This window comes from Chondrus crispus, genomic scaffold (assembly GCF_000350225.1).
Source record: "Chondrus crispus Stackhouse genomic scaffold, scaffold_194, whole genome shotgun sequence".
In the NCBI taxonomy this organism is placed as follows: Eukaryota; Rhodophyta; class Florideophyceae; order Gigartinales; family Gigartinaceae; genus Chondrus; species Chondrus crispus.
Genome location: NW_005179061.1, coordinates 145,671 through 167,465, shown reverse-complemented (window position 1 = coordinate 167,465; position 21,795 = coordinate 145,671). Strand labels below are relative to the sequence as shown.

Sequence of the window (21,795 nt, the reverse complement as noted above, 5' to 3'; positions counted from 1 at the left end):
TTTGGTTGGATCTGAAAATTTGCATCTCTCGGTGGGTATTTAATATAGACGATTGGCCAACCTAATCCACCTAAACCACTTAAACCCAATCTCAACCTAAACCACTTAAACCACCTAAACCACCTAAACCACCTAAACCCACTGTCAACCTAAACCAGCTAATCCACTTAAACGTGCTACACTTGCTAAACCTGAAAAACCCAATCTCAACCTAAACCCCTAAACCACCTCAACCCAATCGCAACCTAAACCTGCTAAACCACCTAAACCTGCTACACCTGCAAAACCACATAAACCCAATCTCAACCTAAACCTGCTAACCTTCCTAAACCTCGTACACATGCTAAATCACATAAACCGTTAAACTTCGTACATCGCTAAACCGGTCAACCTCGTAAACCATTCCGCCACCTAAACCCGGTATTCCACCTACACCACCTAAACCCCGTAATCAACCTAAACCACCTAAACCACCTAAATCCCCTAAACCACCTAAACCACCTAAACCCCGTAATCAACCTAAACCACCTAATCCACCTAATCCACCGAATCCACCTAATCCACCTAATCCACATAACCCACATAATCCTTCTAATCCACCTAACCCACAATACCCTCCTAACCCACAATACCATCCTAAACCACCTACCTTCCTAACCCCCTAAATTCCTAATATATAATATATACGCCCTACTCCCCTAAATTCCTAATATATAATATATACGCCCTACTCCCCTAAATTCCTAATATATAATATATACGCCCTACTCCCCTAAACCCCCAATCGCTTAAATCCCGCTAATCTCCGTCGTCCGTTAAATCGCCTAAATCCCCCAATCGCCTAAATCCCGCTAATCTCCGTCCTCCTTTAAATCCCCTAAATCCCCCAATCACCTAATTCCCCTAATTCCCTAAACGGACAGGGATAGTCGTAAGAGGGCGGGCGCGTTGGAGGAGGGGCAACAGGAGTACGGAAAGGGAGCGGTGTGGTTCCAGAGAACGTGCGGATGAGATTGTCTCATACAGTATGTGGTCATTCAGGGCGGGGGAAGGAGTGGAACGGACAGAGTAAGTGAGATCAGTAGTGAACCAATAGACGCGCGTTACGAGGAGCGCCAGCCAGTAGATGCGCGTCGGGATTCAGGGGCCTGAATAGGGGAACCGCGAATGATATCGTGACAGCGACGAACGGGATCAATGACGCGACATGACAGCGAGGATGACGTCCATCCGGCCAACGGTTGCGGTCGGATGCATGTCGGCAATTTTCGACGTCCATCCGGTATGATAAAATAATCAAATTTGGCCCTGTGCGCATTGAAATTTTTCCAGATTTTTTTCTAGCCAATGCGCACTCCGTCAGACCGAAGTAAATTTGCGCTTAATTTTAGCCCACCTGAACGCGCGTCTGCTCGGACATGGGTATAGGGATAGTCGTAAGAGGGCGGGTGCCTTGGAGGAGAGGCAACAGGAGTACGGAAGGGGATTAGGGATTAGGGGATTAGGAGCGGTGTGGTTCCAGAGAACGTGCGGATGAGATGGTCTCATACAGTATGTGGTCATTCAGGGCGGGGGAAGGAGTGGAACGGACAGAGTAAGTGAGATCAGTAGTGAACCAATAGACGCGCGTTACGAGGAGCGCCAGCCAGTAGATGCGCGTCGGGATTCAGGGGCCTGAATAGGGGAACCGCGAATGATATCGTGACAGCGACGAACGGGATCAATGACGCGACATGACAGCGAGGATGACGTCCATCCGGCCAACGGCTGCCGTCGGATGCATGTCGGCAATTTTCGACGTCCATCCGGTATGATAAAATAATCAAATTTGGCCCTGTGCGCATTGAAATTTTTCCAGATTTTTTTCTAGCCAATGCGCACTCCGTCAGACCGAAGTAAATTTGCGCTTAATTTCAGCCCACCTGAACGCGCGTCTGTTCGGACATGGGTATAGGGGCCAATCACTGCTGACCATGACTAAGTGCCAGGTCGAAAGGACCTGAGCCGCCGCAGATCCCTTCCCCTCTCTTCACAAGGTAACACGCAAACCATCTCGCGCTGTTCAGAGTCTGAACAACGCGAGATGGTTTAGGGGCGGAAGTTGCGACCAGTGCAGACGGTGCTATTGCAGAAAATATTTCCACATTATTTAACCTTTTTAAGTACTGTGCAGTACAGCGTGCCGTACAAGAGACCATAGGGCCTCAGCCCACTTCAGCGTCGCTATCGACAATTTCTTCGTGGCACGGTGTCTCTAGATAGTTACTTTTCCCCGTCGCAGCCGGAGCTGGTGTCGCTGAGGCCGATAGCTTTCCGAGCCTTTTTAGAATACAGGGGGTAAAGGCTTTCATGATATTGGACCAAAGTCCCAGGTCGACATCATCTACCAAAGTGAAAAAATGAGGGCAATGTACAACCGCTTCTCTTTTCAAAATGTCGAAATCATCCATGGTCATTGTCTTGCGCCCTGGCTCTGGCCCTCGCCTTTGCCCTCCCCCAATTCTAAACTAACCTTGGAATCATTTCCTTGTTCCGTGCCCCTCCCTGTCCCAACCCCCTCCCGCCCTCGCCCTCTGGCCCTTTCGCACTCTCCCTCCTTTTCCTTTTCCACTGTGAAGAGTCATTTTGGGGTGCTTAAAGCATTGTGGGTCTGTTCTACATTAATAATACCAGACCTCAAGTCCACGTGTAAGACAAGTGAGATACTGTACGTGCAAGTGTGTACGGTGCACAGTGAGAGGATAGGATTTTCTTCAGAGACCCCGCACCGTGCCCAATCAGACCCTCACAACGGATACGCGGCCTTTCCTTCACAGCTACACGCAGGGAAATAGATGCCGCCGGATCCTCCCCTTTTATCTATGATTCTACCCCCGCCCTTTCGATCCGGCTCCGTCTACAGTATTTCAAGCCTGCTTCCTTCAAACAAAGTCTAACGTTCAGAGCAGCACAGGGAAGCATGACAAAAGGGAAGGCCTTGCGGTTATTAAAGATTGAGACATCACACAATGATTACGCAGCCCACGGACGCCCATGACCTCGGGCGGCGAATTTCTTTTTGAGGATGGCTGTCGCGGGGACAGCTCCACATCATCCTCACCATTCAGATCACTTCAGCAAGTCTCTACAGTACAGTACATGTACATACGCCTCATATTCTACGTACAGCAAGTTCGGAAAACCAGATGACTGCTTACGCATCCCGCTACGAGGGCAAACTGATGCGTCTTGGTGTTCATTCTTCGTCGGTCGCTTCAGTCAACTGGTTCTTAACCAGGTTCGCATACTCTCCATTCCTACTCCTAAATCCCAATCTCTATATTATAAAAGGAAATATCCCCTTTGACACCATCGCTATCACATCGGCGTTCTTCACTGTAGACAACCGATGCGCGATGGCCACCGTCGTGCATTCTGCTGCTGCCTTGTCCAACGAGTCTTGTACAACTCGCTCCGACACCGCATCGAGTGCAGAAGTTGCTTCGTCCAGTAGAAGGATTCGGGGCTCTCGCACAAGCGCTCGAGCGATTGCCACGCGCTGCCGTTGCCCGCCTGAAAGTCTTTCCCCCCGTGCGCCAACGACAGTGTCATATCCGTCTTCCAGTTCTGAAATGAATGAGTGAGCATTGGCAGCCTTCGCAGCTGCTATGATCGTGTCATCTGTCACCGGAGTCCCATCAGAGTGGTCCAGCCTGTAGGCAATATTGTCCCGTATACTCCTATTGAAAAGATCAGGCTCTTGGGAAACAAGACCCAAGTTGAATCGCAGGTGATTCAGGTTGTACTCTCGGATTTCAGTATCATCAATTGGAATAGTCCCTTCGCGAGGATCGTAGAATCGCTCCAAAAGGGCAATAGTCGTAGATTTTCCACATCCACTAGCTCCAACCAATGCTAACGTTTGGCCCTGAGATACTTCAATGGATGCCCCTCGAAGAACGTGAACGTCCGGACGCGACGGATACTCAAATCGCAACCCTTCTGCCGCCAGATGACCGGAAATTGAAGACACCTCTCCAGTCTTCTTACTTGGGTCAATGCCCGATTCACGATCCAAAAGGCGGAAGATTTTGGTAGCAGCAATTTTCGCCTTGCTCACATCACTGGCTTGACCACTGGCATTTCCAAGCATCATCCCGGCGAAGAGAAGTCCCGTGATCGCCGTCATAAGCTCGGGAAAATCGCAAAATCCATCGCGGACAAAGATCGAGCCAATCCAAAAGCTCACAGCCCAGAGTGCTTGAGATAGAAACTCGGAGATACCGAACATTATCCCGGCAACCATTGCTGACTTGCGCCCATTCCTAATTGGAATCTCAAGTGGAATCTCAAGTGCTGCGTTATATTTTCGCATGAAGACATCCTGCACACCCACGGATGTAACGGTATCAAAGTTATTCACTGCCTACCCGCCTCTGCGTACATCTTCTCCGAATCAGCGTCAAAACCTGTCATCAGTTTCATTTGCAATGCATCACAAATAGCCAAATAGCCATAATCGGGAAAACGCCCGTTACCACGAGGGCTACGCGCCAGCACGCTTCATATGCTATAGCAAACCGTGCTCAAAGCGAACGACCCAATGTATCCCCAGTTACACCCTTCACCCTCGAGGCCTCAGTGGCAAGTCGTGTTGTGAGGGAGGGCGCCCACTGAGTTCTTCCTCTCATCGAAAAATCCTATTTCCTGTCTCAAGATAGCTCTGAAACTTCTCCGCCTCAGTTTCAATGTCAGTCGCTCTCCACTAATTCCCAATCCAGACGACTGACAGAAGTAGCCGAAGAAAGAACCACCCCCAATCGCAACGAAGTAGAGACACCACTCCCGAATCTCCCCTGGAGTGTTATCTGCCGGTCGCATTATGACAAAAATGACCTGGAGTTTGGACAATACGAAGTGTAACGTAACCACATGCAGTAGACATAAACACGGTTAGCAACAAGAACAATGGAACATCGCAAAAACAGACGAGACGAGAATCAGGATAACCCAAAGCACGCCGAAAACAAATCATTATCCGTTCGATCTTACCCTTGAGAAGACAATAGACATGACTGGAAAGGCGGAACCGGCAACCGCCGCTCCAACGACTCCGATCAAGATCCAATACCACTCAGCTGGCCGACCCCTCCCGTTGCCAAAAGGTACTGTTTAGATATTTATCATACTTTTTCGTGCACCCCGGACTTATGTGCGCAAAACCGGGTCATCCGTTAAATTGGTGTGCGCTAAAACGGGGCACCCCCTGTAGTGGGGAATGGGGTACAGAGCTGCAGTTGTGGGCTGAAAGACGGTGTGCGTCCCCCTCTCTCCCCCCCCCGCGCCGTAAAGTAGATGTATGCTGTAAAAATTGGCGACATACAATTGAAATCTGCAACATTCATTGACGTTTTTTATATTATTATAAAGGTGACCGACGCCGTCGCTGGTGTCCGACGCCTCTCCCACGAAAACGCAAAATTCGCGCCCCACCCCGTGACGCCCGTTGCGCCGTGAGCCTATGACTCACGCTCGTGCTGTCAACACGTGCGCGTCACACCGCACGACTCCGCGTCCACAGCCGGCCCCTCCCAGCGCTGCAGAGTCGCGCCCCACCCCGTGACGCCCGCTGCACCGTGAGTTTATGGCACGCGCTCGCGCCGTCGACACGCGCGCGTCACACCGTACGACTCCGCGTTCACAGCCGGCCCCTCCCAGCGCTGCAGAGTCGCGCCCCACTCCGTGACGCCCGCTGCACCGTGAGTCTATGGCACGCGCTCGCGCCGTCGACACGCGCGCGTCACACCGCACGACTCCGCGTCCACAGCTGGCCCCTCCCAGCGCTGTAGAGCCGAGCCCTTCCTCGCGGCCGCTGCGCCCCCCACCTCCCCCATACGGTTGTTTTCAAATAATTTGCATATCCGAGCTATTTTGGCGTTGTCCAAAATGTAGGGCAACCCCCCTTCAGTTGTTCAATTATTCGAAGTCTGGCAAGATGAGAGACGCGTCAGCGATTTTTTGTACCTAGCCGTCGAAACCTCCCCCACGGAGCACTGGGAGGCTTTTGGCCTTATGATCGGTATGTATACATGATATGTATGCAACTGTACCAGTATCGTTCTATCGTTCTTCTCGTCTTTGTCCAAGTTTTTCCATCACTCCTGTGACGTTGAAATCTCGCATTCGCTCTTGCAATGACCTTCAAACATTCAAGCCAACATGCCAATGAGTCGCCCGTGACACTCTTCAGACACTCTTCAGACACTCTTCTCCCACGTCCGTCCCTCTTCCACCCTTTCCTTTCTCCCTCGTCCCTCGATACAGCGTCCCGCTCGCTGCCCGCACACATGCCTTACGAATGATAGGTTGCCCATTTCCCATTCGCGATGCTCTATGCAGGTGGCGTGAACGCCACCTGTTCAGGTCGAACCCTTCCATCTCGCTCGTACTGTAGCGCGGCGACGGCCGCATCTGCACTCTCGGTTCAAACTCTACCGACACCACCCGTTTCGCACACTTTGAAACACGCAAAAAAAATTTACTGAACGACAAACACACGATGAGCACGCATTACATACAACTAAAGCCTTTTCCTCCAACCTTGGTCCCACGTCTCACTCCCTTCCGCCAAGCAGAGCTGTAGCAAACCCCCTCATCACTTCTATCGTATCACGACCGTAGTCCCTCAGCCCCGCAATCTCCCGGCGCGCCTGTGACACCGCATCTCCAATGTTCCCGTCGGCGAGTAGTTGAAACTGCACCTCGTTCAGGCGGTGCAGCATCAGTTTCTGTGATGCAATTCGTCCAGCGATGCTCTGTAGACACCGCTGCAGCCCCGCTGCCATCGGCTCCGACGCCGACGGTAGGGGAGATGGCGCATCCGTCACGTGCGAAGCACCCTCCATCCGGCAAGCGATTGCCGCCAGCACTTCGTCGCTCTCAGTGCTCATCGACAATGGCAGTGCTGGTGAACACACTTGGTCTTCATATCTATCGCTCAGCGTGCCCTCATGCTCACCCTGCATCTCCTGCGTCCTCATCACATTCGCGTGCAACGTCATCGATCCAAATAGATGTGATACTCCATTTTCGTTGCCCTGTAGGCTTCCACCTCGCCTTCAGTGATGTGGCCATCGGGAGCGTAGCCTCCTGCCACCGGCCAAGGGACGCATTTTTTCTGGGCTTCCCAGCCGACCGCTGCGGCGAGCTCCTCTTGTATTGCCTCCCCATATACCCGCTCCTGGTGTTGCGCGGTGACCGGCAAATACTCTACCGGGATTCTGTGATCCTTGACAGCGTAAGTGTCATATGAAGTGTCCGAGGCTGGAGATTGCTCTTCCGGGGAACCATATGGAGGCTGGTACTGTGCTTCCCAATGCGCGGGAGGCTGGTGCTGCGCTGTGCCATACGCAGACTGCTCAATTGTCGCGCATTGCTCCTGTTTAATGACGTAGTGTACACGCCCAGGAGCCTGCGAGACTCGGGCCGGCTGCTCCCGAAGCGCCGGTGTGTTTTGATTCGGTTGTTGGTCGTTTCCATGGTGAACAAAGCGGGCAGGCTGTTTCGTATTGTTGGCAACTGGCACATCTTGTCGGTGTTGCTGCAGCGCAACAGCCTTCTTGAACGTCTTTTTCTGCGCAACTGCCTTGCGTTCACTCGATTTGACCTTGGCGTTGGCCCCCTTCTTCCCGCGCTTCTTGGAAATACCCCCTTCGAGGGCGGCGCGGATGTTTTTGGAGCGGCGCAAGCGGCATGCGTTGCAAAGCGTTGCAACGCCGCCCGATCCGCTACGGCGGACGGGGGTAATGATGGTTTTGCACCTGGCACAAGTCCAAGGGGTTCCATCTGGTAGAAAGCGAATGATCCCTTTGGGCTTGCGCTTGGAGCAGCCCTTGCAAGCAGGTGGGGGGGTAAGAGGTTTGGGAACGGGAGGAGTGAAGCGAGCAACGGAAGCGTCGAGGGAGTTTGGGGGAGGCTCTGTAGGGCAACCGATAGGGAAGAACGGTGTTTGGGGGGAGGCGGTGAGAAACATGTTGGAGAGTTGGTGGTATCGTAGAACGAAAAAAAAAGGAGTGAAGATGAGATGATGAGCGTCGGGATGAGGGGTGAGGAGGGGGGAGGGACGAAAGCTAGTACGGCGGGGTTGGCTGTTTATAAAGAGCGGGGATATGGACGACGGTGTGGGTGGGGGAAAGGGGTTCGCTAAGGCGGAGAGCGGTTCGTTACCATATGATTCACTCGGTTGGGGGGATGAGAGGGGCGAGCGAGGGACTGTTCCCCGTGAGAGGCAGATTGTATGAGCGCGGGCCTGCCGATGCAGCCCGCAGGAGGGCCACAATGGAGGAAAGGGCGGGGATGGGCGGGGGGAGATGGGGGAGGTAGAGGGGGGGGCCGCCGCTTGCAAGACAGTGGGGTTGAGCAGCCAGCTGCACATAGCGCCGTGCAGCCGGCTGCATATGGGAGTTTAGACAGTAAGAAGGCAGGGGCGGGGATGGTTGGGGGCGATGAAAGGAGTCCACGGAGGGGAAGAGGGGTTCCGTAGGGGGGGAGGAAGGAGGGGAGTGCGGAAGCGGGCGGCTGTGCACGAGCGCGTCCGGGAGACTCAGCTCGTATATAATTCCTAGGCTCTACTTGCTCGTGACCGCGGGGAGCGTGTTATGTGAAGAGCATGCAGGCTCGTCCAAAGGACGTGCTGCACGACTTCGTTGAGATGTGCACCGGCGTGCAGCCTGACCCCTTCCTACCATTCCCCAAGCTTGCTCCTCCGTCCCACGTCGTCACCTCCCTCTGTCCTGTCGAAACGAAAAAAGAAAAAACCTCCATCTTCACCCATTCCGCCCTCCCTTCGTATCCCCTTGGTACCCATCCCCGCTCCCTACCCCCACCACCCAAACATAATCCTCCCCCCACACCCGACCCCCGCGCCCGCACCTCCTCTTTCTTCGCAGCAACGGACTATCCCAGTATTCCAGGTCCGTCACTGCGTCTGTGGTCCCAGCATAAAGCGTTTTGGCTTTTGTAAGACTTGAATCTTTAGTGCAGATGTGCAGTATGAGTGATAGCGCCCTGCGTGAGTTCCTTGAAGGCAGTGATGCAAGAAAAGTGGCTTTAAAAAGTCGAAATTCCAATTTACTTATAGTGCCGGGTTCGATATAGAGCCATTTTCGTCCCACAGACACAGGTCAGCACTATATTACCAATACAGGAAATGTTAGTATGGGTGGCCACCCATACTAGAATTGCCCTCCGAAAAGTTATCAAATTTTAATAAAGTTGTAGTATGGCTGGCCACCCATACAGCAAAATGAAATCTTGTCGCGCGACAACCGCACTAGAATCACACCCAAATCACCCCCCAAAACATTACCAAAAATCACCCTAACGCAATGTATTACACGTGCGAACAGAAATGCTTTGTATGACACGTGGTGATCAAAACGCAATCTATAACACGTTACACTGTCGAACATTAATTAATGCATCTTAGAAACACTATACATTTAACTATGATGTAATTAATGTCGAGCAGTACAGTACCATCATTAGAACAATGGTACTCCGAAACAACGCGTCCTTAGGACGCCATCCTGGAACATTACACTGTCGGACATTAATTAATGCCTATTATAAACACTATATATTTAGCTTTGATTTAATTAATGTCGAGCAGTACCATCATTACAACAATGGCACTCCGGACCTCAGCGTCCTTAGGAGGCAATCGCCGAACATTACATTGTCCGACATTCATTAAGTCGCCACGTCTAAAACATTGCATTTTGGTCGCCACGTGTACTTCATTGCATTTTGGTCATTCACACGTGTAGTACATTGCATTTTGTTCGCCACGTGTAATATATTGCATTTTTGTCGTGCAACAAGATTTTCAAAAGCTGTATGGGTGGCCAGCCATACTGGAATCGACCTCCAAAAAATTAGCAAAAATTACATTAGTTGCTGTATGGCTGGCCACCCATACAGCTTTTGAAAATCTTGTTGCACGACAGAACATTGCATATCATACCAAATACCTTGCCTGCTCTTGCAAGCCTGCGCGATGTACCCTGATATTTTTGAGAGCCCGGCAGGGCTCTATAGTCGAAAAATCCCCGACTATAACTGAACAACAAACTTTACTTATATATTCTTCCCCAATCTATCGTGGAATGGACTACGTCTTTAAGCCGTAATGTCACAATACGATGTGTAGAGTGCCCTACAGTGCAGTAATAAGTCTGCGAATAAATAGACCCAATGCCTTAAACAAGCACAACAACTGGAATGGAGGTCGTGCGCGAGGACTGCTAGTAATTAATCCCCTACTCTGTCAATCCCCTAATTAGAAATATTGCAATTAGTAAATAATTGACGTTAATATTTAATGATCATTTAATTGTTGCACAAGCTCTACCATCATCCATACAATGGTGCTGCAAAACCCGGCGTCATTGGGACGTGATCTCGCTATTAATTAACGCTTATTGTAATCATTAAATATATTTAATGCTCACGTACATGGCTTTCACACAACTTTCGATGACAGCAAGATCCGACAATTGTACAACAGTGTTATTTGTTATTACGAAGTCTTCTTGTGAGACCACAGTAGAGCTTCTCTGCTTGTGGAGAGATCGGAGTTCTGGAAGGCTCAGGGCGGAAATGTGCATGCACCGTTTGGGGGGCTGGAAGCGTTTGGTTGTGGTGCAAATATTTCTTAAAATGACGATGTCGTACGACACCCTTCCCCGGTCTGTGATGAGTGACCACTGATCACAGACCCATTGATCACAGGGCCATTTGCTAAAAAATTTGGAATCTAAAATTTTGTCAAATTTTACAGCAAGGACGATGTCGTACGACACCCTTCGCCGGTCTGTGATCAGTGACCACTGATCACAGACCCACTGATCACAGACCCACTGATCACAGACCCACTGACCACTGGTCGAAAATCTAAAACATTTTGTAACCCCCAAAACATTACCAAAAATCCCCCTAACGCAATGTATTACACGTGCGAACAAAAAGGCTTTGTATGACACGTGGTGATCAAAATGCAATCTATAACACGTTACACTGTCGAACATTAATTAATGCATATTATAAACACTATATATTTAACTATGATGTAATTAATGTCGAGCAGTACCATCATTAGAAGAATGGTACTTCGAAACTCCGCGTCCTTACGACGCGATCCTGGAACATTACACTGTCGGATATTAATTAATGCCTATTATAAACACTATATATTTAGCTTTGATTTAATTAATGTCGAGCAGTACCATCATTAGAACCTTATTCATCGGTCATCCGTTCTGAGGGTAGAATTTGTCACTCCTTGAGATAATGACCGTTAGGGACACGTAGAGACAGCGGCAATAATGCAATGTCTTAGTCATGGGTCACACGGGTAAGACATTGCATTTGGGTCACTGCGTGTACTACATTCTGTGTTTGTCGCGCGACAAGATCGACAAAAGCTGTATGGGTGGCCAGCCATACTGGAATCGACCTCTAAAAAATTAACAAAAAATAATCTAGTTCCAGTATGGCTGGCCAGCCATACAGCTTTTGTCAATCTTGTCGCGCGACAGTCATTACATGTCATACCAAAGAAACTTGCCTGTGCATGCAGGCCTGCGCGGTATACCCTTTCCTAAAAGCATTATTTGGTAAAAAAGGCTCATTTGGTGATTCAGTTCTCGTTGCTGCCAGTGCGGACAATGGGTGCAGTCTTTCATCCCTGCACTCCAGGGAAACGCTCCGGGGCCTAAGCGTTCACCTCTTCTACAGTTTCCCGCAATGTTACCTCCGCGTCTCTCCCCGTCCCGCCAAAAAAGAAAATAGCCGGCACACATCACCGTTAAAGACCAAACAGTAGTATTTAATTCACGATCCAACACTTTCTCGTCATGTTCACGAAACAGGCCTCCAGTTTCCCAAAATGTTACCTCCTCCCTTCTCCCCGTCCCGCCAAAAAAATGGCGGGCACACAGCACCGTAGAAGGCCAAACAGTAGTAATTGATCCACGATCAAATACCTTGTCGTCCTGCTCCCGGGATTGGCCTCCAGTTACGGACAATTCACGCCCCTCCGATTTCGATTGGAATGCGTCGCCAAGCAGCGCGCGCCAAGCAAGGGACAGACGGGACGCAAGGGAAAAAGACAAACGGCAGACAGCGGTAAATTTATTGAAGATGAAAAAAAAGTTGCCGATGTGGTTCGCCTCACAGTCGACTGTCAGGCGAACCACACTGGTGATCATCAGTCGTGGGACAGCAGACCGATTACAAAAATGTCTCAAGACCAAGGACGACGACAAACTGTTCCGCCTTCTTGGCCCAGGCAACAACCGTCTCGGAGCTTCCCGTTTCATCAAAGCAGACGAGGACAAAATCATTAAGCAGCGCATTAAATATATTGCCTCCCGCGGACTCGAAATTAACATTGATGCATTGCGAGCTATCATGGCTCGCATTGCCAATGATGGTGGACACGGTTTTCAGACGAAGGACAACATGCCCTACCCGGACGCTGTTCGTACCTGGAGAACCCGAAACAGGGATATCACGTTTCCAACAGCCGATCCCACGAACCCCCTAATCCTAGTTACTCCCCCACTCCTCTAAATCTCCGAAGCACCGCAAATCCCTAAAGTACAAAAACCATCCTACTCCTTACTCCTGAATCCCCTGCCGGCCTGTGATTAGTGGCCTCTGATCACAGCTCTCCACTGATCACCGGTCCTAACTCTCAAAATTTGCACCAAAATTTTGCAAATTTTTACAGCAATGACGATGTCGTACGACACCCCTTGCCGGCCTGTGATCAGTGGCCACTGATCACAGCTCCCCACTGATCACAGGTCCTAACTCTCAAAATTTGCACCGAAATTTTGCAAACTTTTTACAGCAAGGACGATGTCGTACGACACCCCGCACCGGTCAGTGATCAGTGAGCACTGATCACAGACCCATTGATCACAGAGCCATTTGCTAAAAAAATTGGAATCTAAAATTTTGTCAAATTTTAGAGCAAAGACGATGTCGTACGACACCCTTCGCCGGTCTGTGATCAGTGACCACTGATCACAGACCCACTGATCACAGACCTACTGATCACAGACCCACTGATCACAGGTCCAAAATCTAAAACATTTTCTAAAAATTTGCAATCTTAAGTTTTGGCGATGACAACTTCTCTACGAGCGATACCCGCTCTACCCACAGGCCCGTTGACAGTTTTTTTGCCCGAAAGCCAGCCTCTCTCTATCTGAAGTACTTTCCATTTAATATTGAGGTCTTCTAAAACTGTACTTTCCCATTAACGCGAGTATTGCTCTGTACCCACAGACCCTTCTACATTCTTACCGCCCTAAAGCCAGACTCGCTCTATCTGAAGTACTTTCCATTAATATTAAGGTCTTCTAAAACTGTACCATCCTATTAACGCAAATATTTTTTCGATATTATTGCGCTGCCGTTTCAATCGGTTGTGTCCCAGATTTGGAGGTGTCGTACGACACCCCTCCTTGGTCTGTGATCAGTAACCACTGATCACAGAACCCAATCTAAGACATTTTTTTAAAATTTGGAATCAATGGAGGTCGTGCGTGAGGACCGTTGTACGTGGGAGTTGTCTGCATAATTTCTTGGTAGTGTCAGCTATTAACTCTTGCTTGACTGTGTCAGACATTACTTAATCCCCTACTCCATTAATCCCCTAAATACAAATATTGTAATTAGTAAATAATTGAGGTAATATTTAATGATCATTTAATTGATGCACAAGATCTACCACCATCCAGACAATGGTGCTTCAAACCCTGGCGTCCTTGGGAGGCAGTTTGGTAATTAATTGGGGCATGTTGTAATCATTATACATTTAATGTTAATATTTAGTTTTCAATTAGTTAGAATTTTCGTGTAGTTTGATCCAGACGACAGTACAGCACACCATAGGTAATGAGACGCAGGCAATTCGTCATACCGTAGTTTCCACGCAATAAAGTATTCGATTAACACCCGCTTCTTCGTGGATCGGAGGGTATCGAAATTCACGGAACCACACTTCGAAAGCAGTGATGCAAGAAAAGTGGGATTTAAAAGTCGAAATTTCATATAATGCCAGGTTCGATATAGAGCCGTTTTCGTCCCACTGCCACTAGTCAGCACTATACTACCAATACAGGAAATGTTAGTCTGGGTGGCCACCCATACTAGAATCACCGTCCGAAAGTTATCAAATTTTCATTAAGTTGTAGTATGGCTGGCCACCCATACAGCAAAACGAAATCTTGTCGTGCGACAACCATACTAGAATCATATTTAAATCACGTCCCAAAAATATCAAAATTCTTAAATTTAATGTTAATAATTTAATATTTAACTACTGTTTAATTAATGTCGAGCAGTACCATCATTCGAACAATGGTACCTCGAAACTTTGCGTCCTTAGAACGCGATCGCGGAACATTACACTGTCGGACATGACTTAATGCATTTCATAAACACCATATACTTAACATTAATATTTAACTACGATTTAATAAATGTCTTGGTCGCCACGTGTACTTCATCGCATTTCGGTCATCTACACGTGTAGTACATTGCGTTTTGTTCGCCACGAGTAATACATTGCATTTTTGTCGTGCAACAAGATTTTCAAAAGCTGTATGGGTGGCCAGCCATACTGGAATCGACCTCCAAAAAATTAGCAAAAATTACATTAGTTGCTGTATGGCTGGCCACCCATACAGCTTTTGAAAATCTTGTTGCACGGCAGAACATTGCATATCATACCAAATACCTTGCCTGCTCTTGCAAGCCTGCGCGATGTACCCTGATATTTTTGAGAGCCCGGCAGGGCTTTATAGTCGAAAAATCCCCCACTATAACTGAACAACAAACTTTACTTATATATCCTTTGCCAATCTATCGTGGAATCGACTACGTCTTTTAAGCCATAATGTCACAATACAAAGTCTAGAGTGCCCTAGAGTGCAGTAATAAGTCTGCAAATAAATAGACCCAATGCATTAAACAAGCACACCAACTGGAATGGAGGTCGTGTGTGACGACCGTTGTACGTGGGAGTTGTCCGCGTAATTGCTGGACAGTGTCAGATCTTAACTCTTGCTTGACAGTGTCAGATATTAATTAACCTCCTACTCCATTAATCCCGTAATTAGAAATATTGTAATTAGTAAGTAATTGTGGTTAATATTTAATGATCATTTAATTGTTGCACAAGCTCTACCATCATCCAGACAATGGTGCTCCAAACCCCCGCGTCCTTGGGACGCGATTTCGTTATTAATTAGCGCATGTTGTAATCATTATATATTTAATGTTAATATTGAGTTTTCAATTAGTTAGAATTTTCTTGGACTTGGGAAGCCGTCAGCGTAGGAAAGTCGGTCGAAGAATTTTTTGGAAGTATACAGCCACCGGCCCCCACTGTTAGGAATGTACATGGACAACTGTGTTCCCGTAATCCCCCTCCTCCCCCTAATCTCAAATTCGAGATGCACTCTCATAACTTCAACCAAAAGCAAAATTGCTCAACCTGCACCTCATTCAGACTCTGGCAAACCACAGATCAAATTCACATCCCCATTCCTTTCTGACGCCATACAGCGACGTGTTTCCCTAACTCACGTAATCACCCTTAATTTCATGACCCTACTTCCTTGACACCCACTACTAACTATGCCAAATTCTCCACATCATCGTAGAACTTCACCACGTATCGGAACGTCAACCCTTCCTTTCTGTGCTACCCAGGCTCCCCGTTCTCCTACTCAGTATGAGCCCCTCGCAGGTCTTATTTCGACGCAATGTTTACATATACAGGGTTCTCGTACTCACTGACCCCCGCTCTCTCTCTTTCCCTCTTCTCTTCTTCCCCAGCGTTTCGCATCCCCGAAACCCCTCACCTCTCGCCGCCTTTCCCGCTCTCTCCCGACTTCACGCGCAATGACTACGCCATTGCATGCCGCCGCTTTCGTCCGCAACGATCCTCGGGTGCCACTGCATCTCGCACCTACGTCCTTGTCTGTTGGCTTCCATTCCATTCCCCTCATCCTTGTCTGCGTCGATTGCAAGAGCGGGTCCCCCAGCGCAAGGGCCTTCAGCGACCACTTGCGCCACGTTCACAACATCCCTACTCCCCAGGCCGCACAGCGCTCTAGACTCGCAGAAGAAGCCCTCTCCTTCCACCGTACCTCTGTTTCCGATTCTCCGCTCCTTTCCGACTACCTGCAGGCTCCCCAATTCCTCCCTGATCCGGCCATCACTCTTCCGATCAAGAGCCTCCCCCCGCTTCAAGGATTCACTTGCAAATTAGTCTACTTCTGTCCTCTTTGCAAGCTCTCCAAGGGCACCCCGAAACGGCTTCGACAGCATATGAACTCCGTCCACCCGCCTGATGCACCCGGAAACCCCTCGCCGACCGAGGTTGATCAAATCATTGGCCGCGGTGCTGTTCGCGCCCAGTCTCTGTTTAGTGGTGCCAAGACCAAATACTTTCCCGTTACGGCCGAAGAGCCAATCGGGGAAATGGTCACCGTCTCCCAAGTCCCAGTCGGCATTCCTGACTCAGAAGAAGAAGATCCCATCCAATCCGCCCCGGTGTCGTCACCCCTCCCCATGGACACAACAACCGACTCAACTCTAGACCTCATCACTCCAGACCCCAACTCCCCGTCTTATGAGCTCCACAAATGTGCCGCCGACGTACTGGCCCGTCTAACGTGTTCCAGTTCGGACCTGGCCCCTGGTCGACGATCTCATACCGAATTGGAGGAAAATGACGCAGACTCCGGCATCGCCCTCCGCAACACATTCCTGTCGATCACCGACTTTGATGAAGCCCTCGACGCTCTGCCTTTACGCCGTGAGAAGGCAGCTCAACTCACGGGTGCCGTCACGACGGAGGACGTTCAAGCAACTTTATCCACGGTTGCAACCTGCGTCCATCTATACTTTCAAAGTATCGCCAAGGTCGTCAGGGACGTCACGCATGGATTTCGTCAAGCGATAAACCTCCACGGCACTACGCCCTTCCGACGGGTTCAATCCGTGGCAGAACGAAGATATGCTAGTCATGTTACTCGCCTCCTCTTCTTCACCCATCAGACACGGGACGCCGACTTTTCCCGTAATGAACAGACTTCCGTCGCGATCGACGCCTTCTTTCGTGAGCTCAATCGCACATCTCTCCACGAGACCCCAGGTGAAACTCTCTCCCACGCCTTACACAGTCGCCTTCACGATGCCATGAAAAGCTTGCTCCTCGTCCGGCTCAGGCATGTCGACCTCCTCACCAACTTGGCCGTTCGTAATTTTGTTGTCGCCGCTACCGTCGTTGCAAGTTCCGCCCCACTCTTCGCCGAGACTTCCCCGACCCTCAGACTCGCCGAAGCCGGTGACATGAGTCACATTCTTGCCGCCCTCCAATACGCTGTTTCCGTGACAGCGATTCAAGAACTCCGCCGAGTAGCAGAAACGCCCCTTCCGGCCGCCCATCTCAACGAGAACCACCAAGATCCAGCTGCTGCCATCATCGCAACCGTCGATCAAGATGCGAACACTGCCGCTACATTCATACGAAAAACTTTGGATGTCATCATGCGAATCATAAAACATGAGGAAGGTCCAATCTCTTTCGCCGTCTGTGCCATTCACAAGCAACACCCTTGTGGAATCATCAAATCTCACCACCTCTCCATGCCTCTTTTGGGGACGATCATCACAAACCAACACAAGACTTTCGACAAGTTCTTCTACGAACACTGTCTTTTGGGGGCCGAGCTTCCTCCTGATTTCCAACGACTCGTTTTATCTCTGCGTGACGACCCCACGAACCGCGCTCCTGGCTTTTCCTTTCTCTCCTCCCTCACTCACCACGCTTCCTGGGTGCAGGCCAACGTTGCCCATCTCCTCCATGCTCTAATGAATCCATCGTCCGATTACCTCCATCGCACACCTTGCGTCCACCCCACATGTTCCTTTCCGCGCAGGGTTCCTACACAAGATGAGGCATCCGGTCTTGGCCCATCCCCTACCTCTACTGCTTCTTCTGGCCAAGACCGAGAAATTCAAGTCGCTGGTGTTCGAATGACGAAAACAGGAGTCTTGCAGTTTCTCGCTCATTGCCAAATCATCCAAGACTCCCTACTTGCTATGATGCATTTTTCGTCCGGATCTCCCGGTCGAGCAACCGAGATATGCACTTATAGGCTACAAAATGGGGAGAACAACATCCGGAACATCTTCATCGGCCACCACTCCGAAATTTTGTTCAATCCTGGCTACTGCAAGTCAAGGGCCGCGCTCGGTTACAACCGCGCGGTGTACCGATTTCCCGACAAGCAAACTTCGTTCCGAATGATCTCATACTTGTCGGTCATTCGCCCCTTGGAATGCGAAATGGTCAGAGCTCTCCATGGTGACGAAGCCATGAGAACCCATTGGACATTCTTATTCGCCAACAACGGCCAACGTTTCTCACCTGCACGTGTCACAAAGGTCATCAGGACTGCCCTGCAATCCAGGAGCATTCACATCTCCTTCAAGGATTACAGGCAGTTCACCAGTGGAATGGTTCCGCTTATATGTCAGAATAAGCTCCACAGCAGCATGAATGACATATTGGCAGAACACACCACAGCCGGACACCAACAAGCTGCGCATACCTCCTCTATCGCCCACAAACACTACGGACGAACTACCTCGCTAATGCCCGACTGTCCCGCCGCCACGCTAACAAAGCACCGCCAATTCTCCCATGAATGGCACCGCCATCTGAAGCTGCCGTCATTTTATAGTGACCGCGCTTCTTCACAACCGCTCCCCCTCCAACATTCACAGCAACTCCAGTCTCGAGTGACCTCGCTATCCCAACATGAGCCGCAGCCTGTCTTCCAGGTTCATCAACCGAAACCACTCCTTCATGCTCTCAACGGAAGCACAGCAAACGAACTGCAACAACTGCAGCCAAACCCCTCTGCTCTCAAATTCCCCAACAATTTCTCTGTAGGGTCCCACTCCAATCACAGTATTCGCCTCGATAACCCCCCGAACCATATCCTCCCTCCCCTCGTCAGGCCTCTACTGTCCGCTCTCAAAAAGGCCACACGTTCTAAATCTGCGGAATTCATGTCTCAAACGCAGTTTGCTGTCACAGCCACTGTGTCCGCGTCGCAGAACAACACCCTCGTACTGATGCCCACCGCATCAGGCAAGTCTATGGCAGTCCTTCTACCAGCTTTCATGGAAAAGAATATCAAGTCCACTATCGTAGTCGTTCCCCTCAAGGCCCTTATATCGGAGTACATGAGGCGCGCGACAAACTTCGCCCTACTCGCATCACATTGCGCGAATGGACAAGGATCACTGGAATTTGCCGACCTCTACATCTTCACGGCCGAACAGTTGTCGCGGCCGTCTTTCAAAGAGCTGGTTGTTCGACTTATGGATACTAACAGGCTCGCTCGAGTAGTCATTGATGAGGCTCATCTCACAGCCATGTGGCAACATTTCCGCCCTGAATTGAAGTTTTTGCGTCGATCCCTTTCTATCATCCCAAAGTCAGTCCCTCGTGTACTCCTCAGTGCTACCGTCCCACCCTGCGAGAGAAGAATCATTCTAGAGCGCCACGGCATTAACACAGCCTTCCTTTTCTCAATGCCTTCTCAAAGAAGGAATCTCGAGTTTGTTGTTCATACCTTCAGTGACGACTCTGACCCGGGCCTAAACACTCGCACTCCTGAAGGCTCCTTTGCCACCGCACAAGAAGTCATGAAGATGAATGCAGTAAGCTTTCTGCATCAGCACTTCCTCGATTGCACCAACGCCCCAAAGCCGTTGCCCAAAATATATAGAATCATCGCTTTCGCCCTGACCCGCCAAGAAACAACATCTCTCCACAAAGCCCTGACGGCCGCATATGCACAAGGAAGTGTTGCCCACTCCAATCAACGCATCGCAGTCGAGCCGCTCATATATCATGCCGGCCTCACTAAAGAAGCTCGCGAAAAGGCCCACAACGACTGGACAGCAAACGAAGAGCTCTACGACATCATAACAACCAAGGACCTCGTACCTTCAACTCTGTTCCGTATTATGGTTTGTACGTCCGCCTTCGGTACCGGAATAGATGTTCCAGATGTTCGAGCAACAGTTCATCTTGGCGCCGCAAGAAGCCTCGTCGACTTTGCACAGGAGAGTGGCCGGTCTGGACGCGACGGACACCACGCATTCGTCTTCGTCCTAAACTCAACCCAGTACAATAAGAGCTTCGAAACCTCCCTTCTCAAAAAGGGCAACATTGACCAAAATGATCTCGCAGTAACGAACCGAAACGAGATGATGAATTGGGTCCTCAATACCACGGATTGCCGCAAAGATGCACTTTACACAGCCATGGATGGCCAAGTCTCTGGTGTCCGTCGCTTCGACAAGCACGCAGTCTGGTGCGATGTTTGCAGATCTATGTTCCCCTCCCAGCCAACTAATGCACCGCACACCCCTCAGAGTTCACAATTTCACACACCGGATACCTCTAGACCTTGGGATGCAAATTCGCAATCCCAGTCTCAGCAACATTCGCTTCCCACCACACCATCGCAATCGCAGTTGCCACCTCCACATCAAGATCAAAATCAAAACCATCTCGAGCCTCAACGGCAAAACCAAATCGGAGCCACCACATCCACGCAGCACAACTTCGATGAAATGCTCCTCTTGCTTGAGCAATCCGCTCCAACCAACCCCCCTCCAGCCCCTCCAGTTCGAAGAATCCTTAGCTTCTCCCCACAACAATCAAGTGAACGCTTGCTGCCTTCAGCATCACCTTCAATGCAGCAAGCACCATTTGCAGTCCGTCCACGCTCACTTCCGACGGCGTCACCATCTTTGAAGCAAGTCTTTTCGGGCAAACGGCCCGCGTCACTTCCACCATCGGGAAGAAATTCATTCAAGAGCTTACGAACTTCTCCCAGTACGGCGCGCCAAACCCAACCTAATTTTCTCACAAACCGTTTCCCTTCCCCGTCACCTCCCCTATCGTTGCCATTTAGTCACTTCCAGGCAATTGACACCGAATCCACGGTTCATTTAGTAACTCAATTCCTCTTCCTAACCAAGACGACGTGTCTCTTATGCCACGCTTCTCCACGCCGTTCCGGTACGGAACATCCTCAGAATGACTGTCCATTCATGGAAAGAAGCTGCTATGCCTGTTTCTCTACGACCCATTTCGTCCCGTCTTGCCCCGTCCCAAGAAAAGTCCCTCTCAAGTGCTATGATTGCCGCCTCTCGCACTGCCTTGGCCAACCACTTCACCCCACATTCGGCCAATACGGTCGTTGCGATCTACGTCCTATGATATCACTCGCCTGGAACCTTTGGCGAATGAAGTCTTTCCAGCAACAGATCGCTGAAAACTTGTTCCCTTCCGAAATCCTTTGCCGCTTCAACTCCGTTCTCCGTGACCGCCCGGCCCGGGTCACTGAGAAGGACTTAGCCGTCATCTTCTCGGATGCATCCATAGAGTCCGCTGACGAGAATAACGACGATATGCCTCTGACAATATGGCTCCCACTGGCTTGGGCCATACATCAAGGTCTTCTCCAACTGGACTACCAGTAGTTTTCGATATCCACATACTGCAGTATTAGGACCACATTTTCAATAAACTCTCAACGATAGAAAGCTTCAATCTTCTCGAAAACGGAACCATTCACATGTCACAGCGATCCTCACATTTCCATGTGCCCGTGCGATCACTACCCGCCGTTTTTGTTGAAT

General features: G+C 49.9%; 2 protein-coding genes across 2 annotated transcripts; both read right to left on the bottom strand.

The window, feature by feature from the left end:
• Positions 1-3,316: 3,316 nt before the first annotated feature.
• Positions 3,317-4,354, bottom strand: CHC_T00003552001 (hypothetical protein). Its single transcript, XM_005714686.1, has one exon. It carries the CDS (start codon positions 4,352-4,354, stop codon positions 3,317-3,319), a length of 1,038 nt encoding a protein of 345 aa, XP_005714743.1.
• Positions 4,355-6,593: 2,239 nt separating this feature from the next.
• On the bottom strand, positions 6,594-6,761 carry CHC_T00003551001 (hypothetical protein). The gene has a single exon (XM_005714685.1). It carries the CDS (start codon positions 6,759-6,761, stop codon positions 6,594-6,596), a length of 168 nt encoding a protein of 55 aa, XP_005714742.1.
• Positions 6,762-21,795: the final 15,034 nt, after the last annotated feature.

What these genes read in the sequence shown, in the direction of transcription:
- CHC_T00003551001 (XM_005714685.1), bottom strand. Translation starts at nt 6,761, where the DNA reads ATGCTGCACCGCCTGAACGAGGTGCAGTTTCAACTACTCGCCGACGGG.
- CHC_T00003552001 (XM_005714686.1), bottom strand. Translation starts at nt 4,354, where the DNA reads ATGCGAAAATATAACGCAGCACTTGAGATTCCACTTGAGATTCCAATT.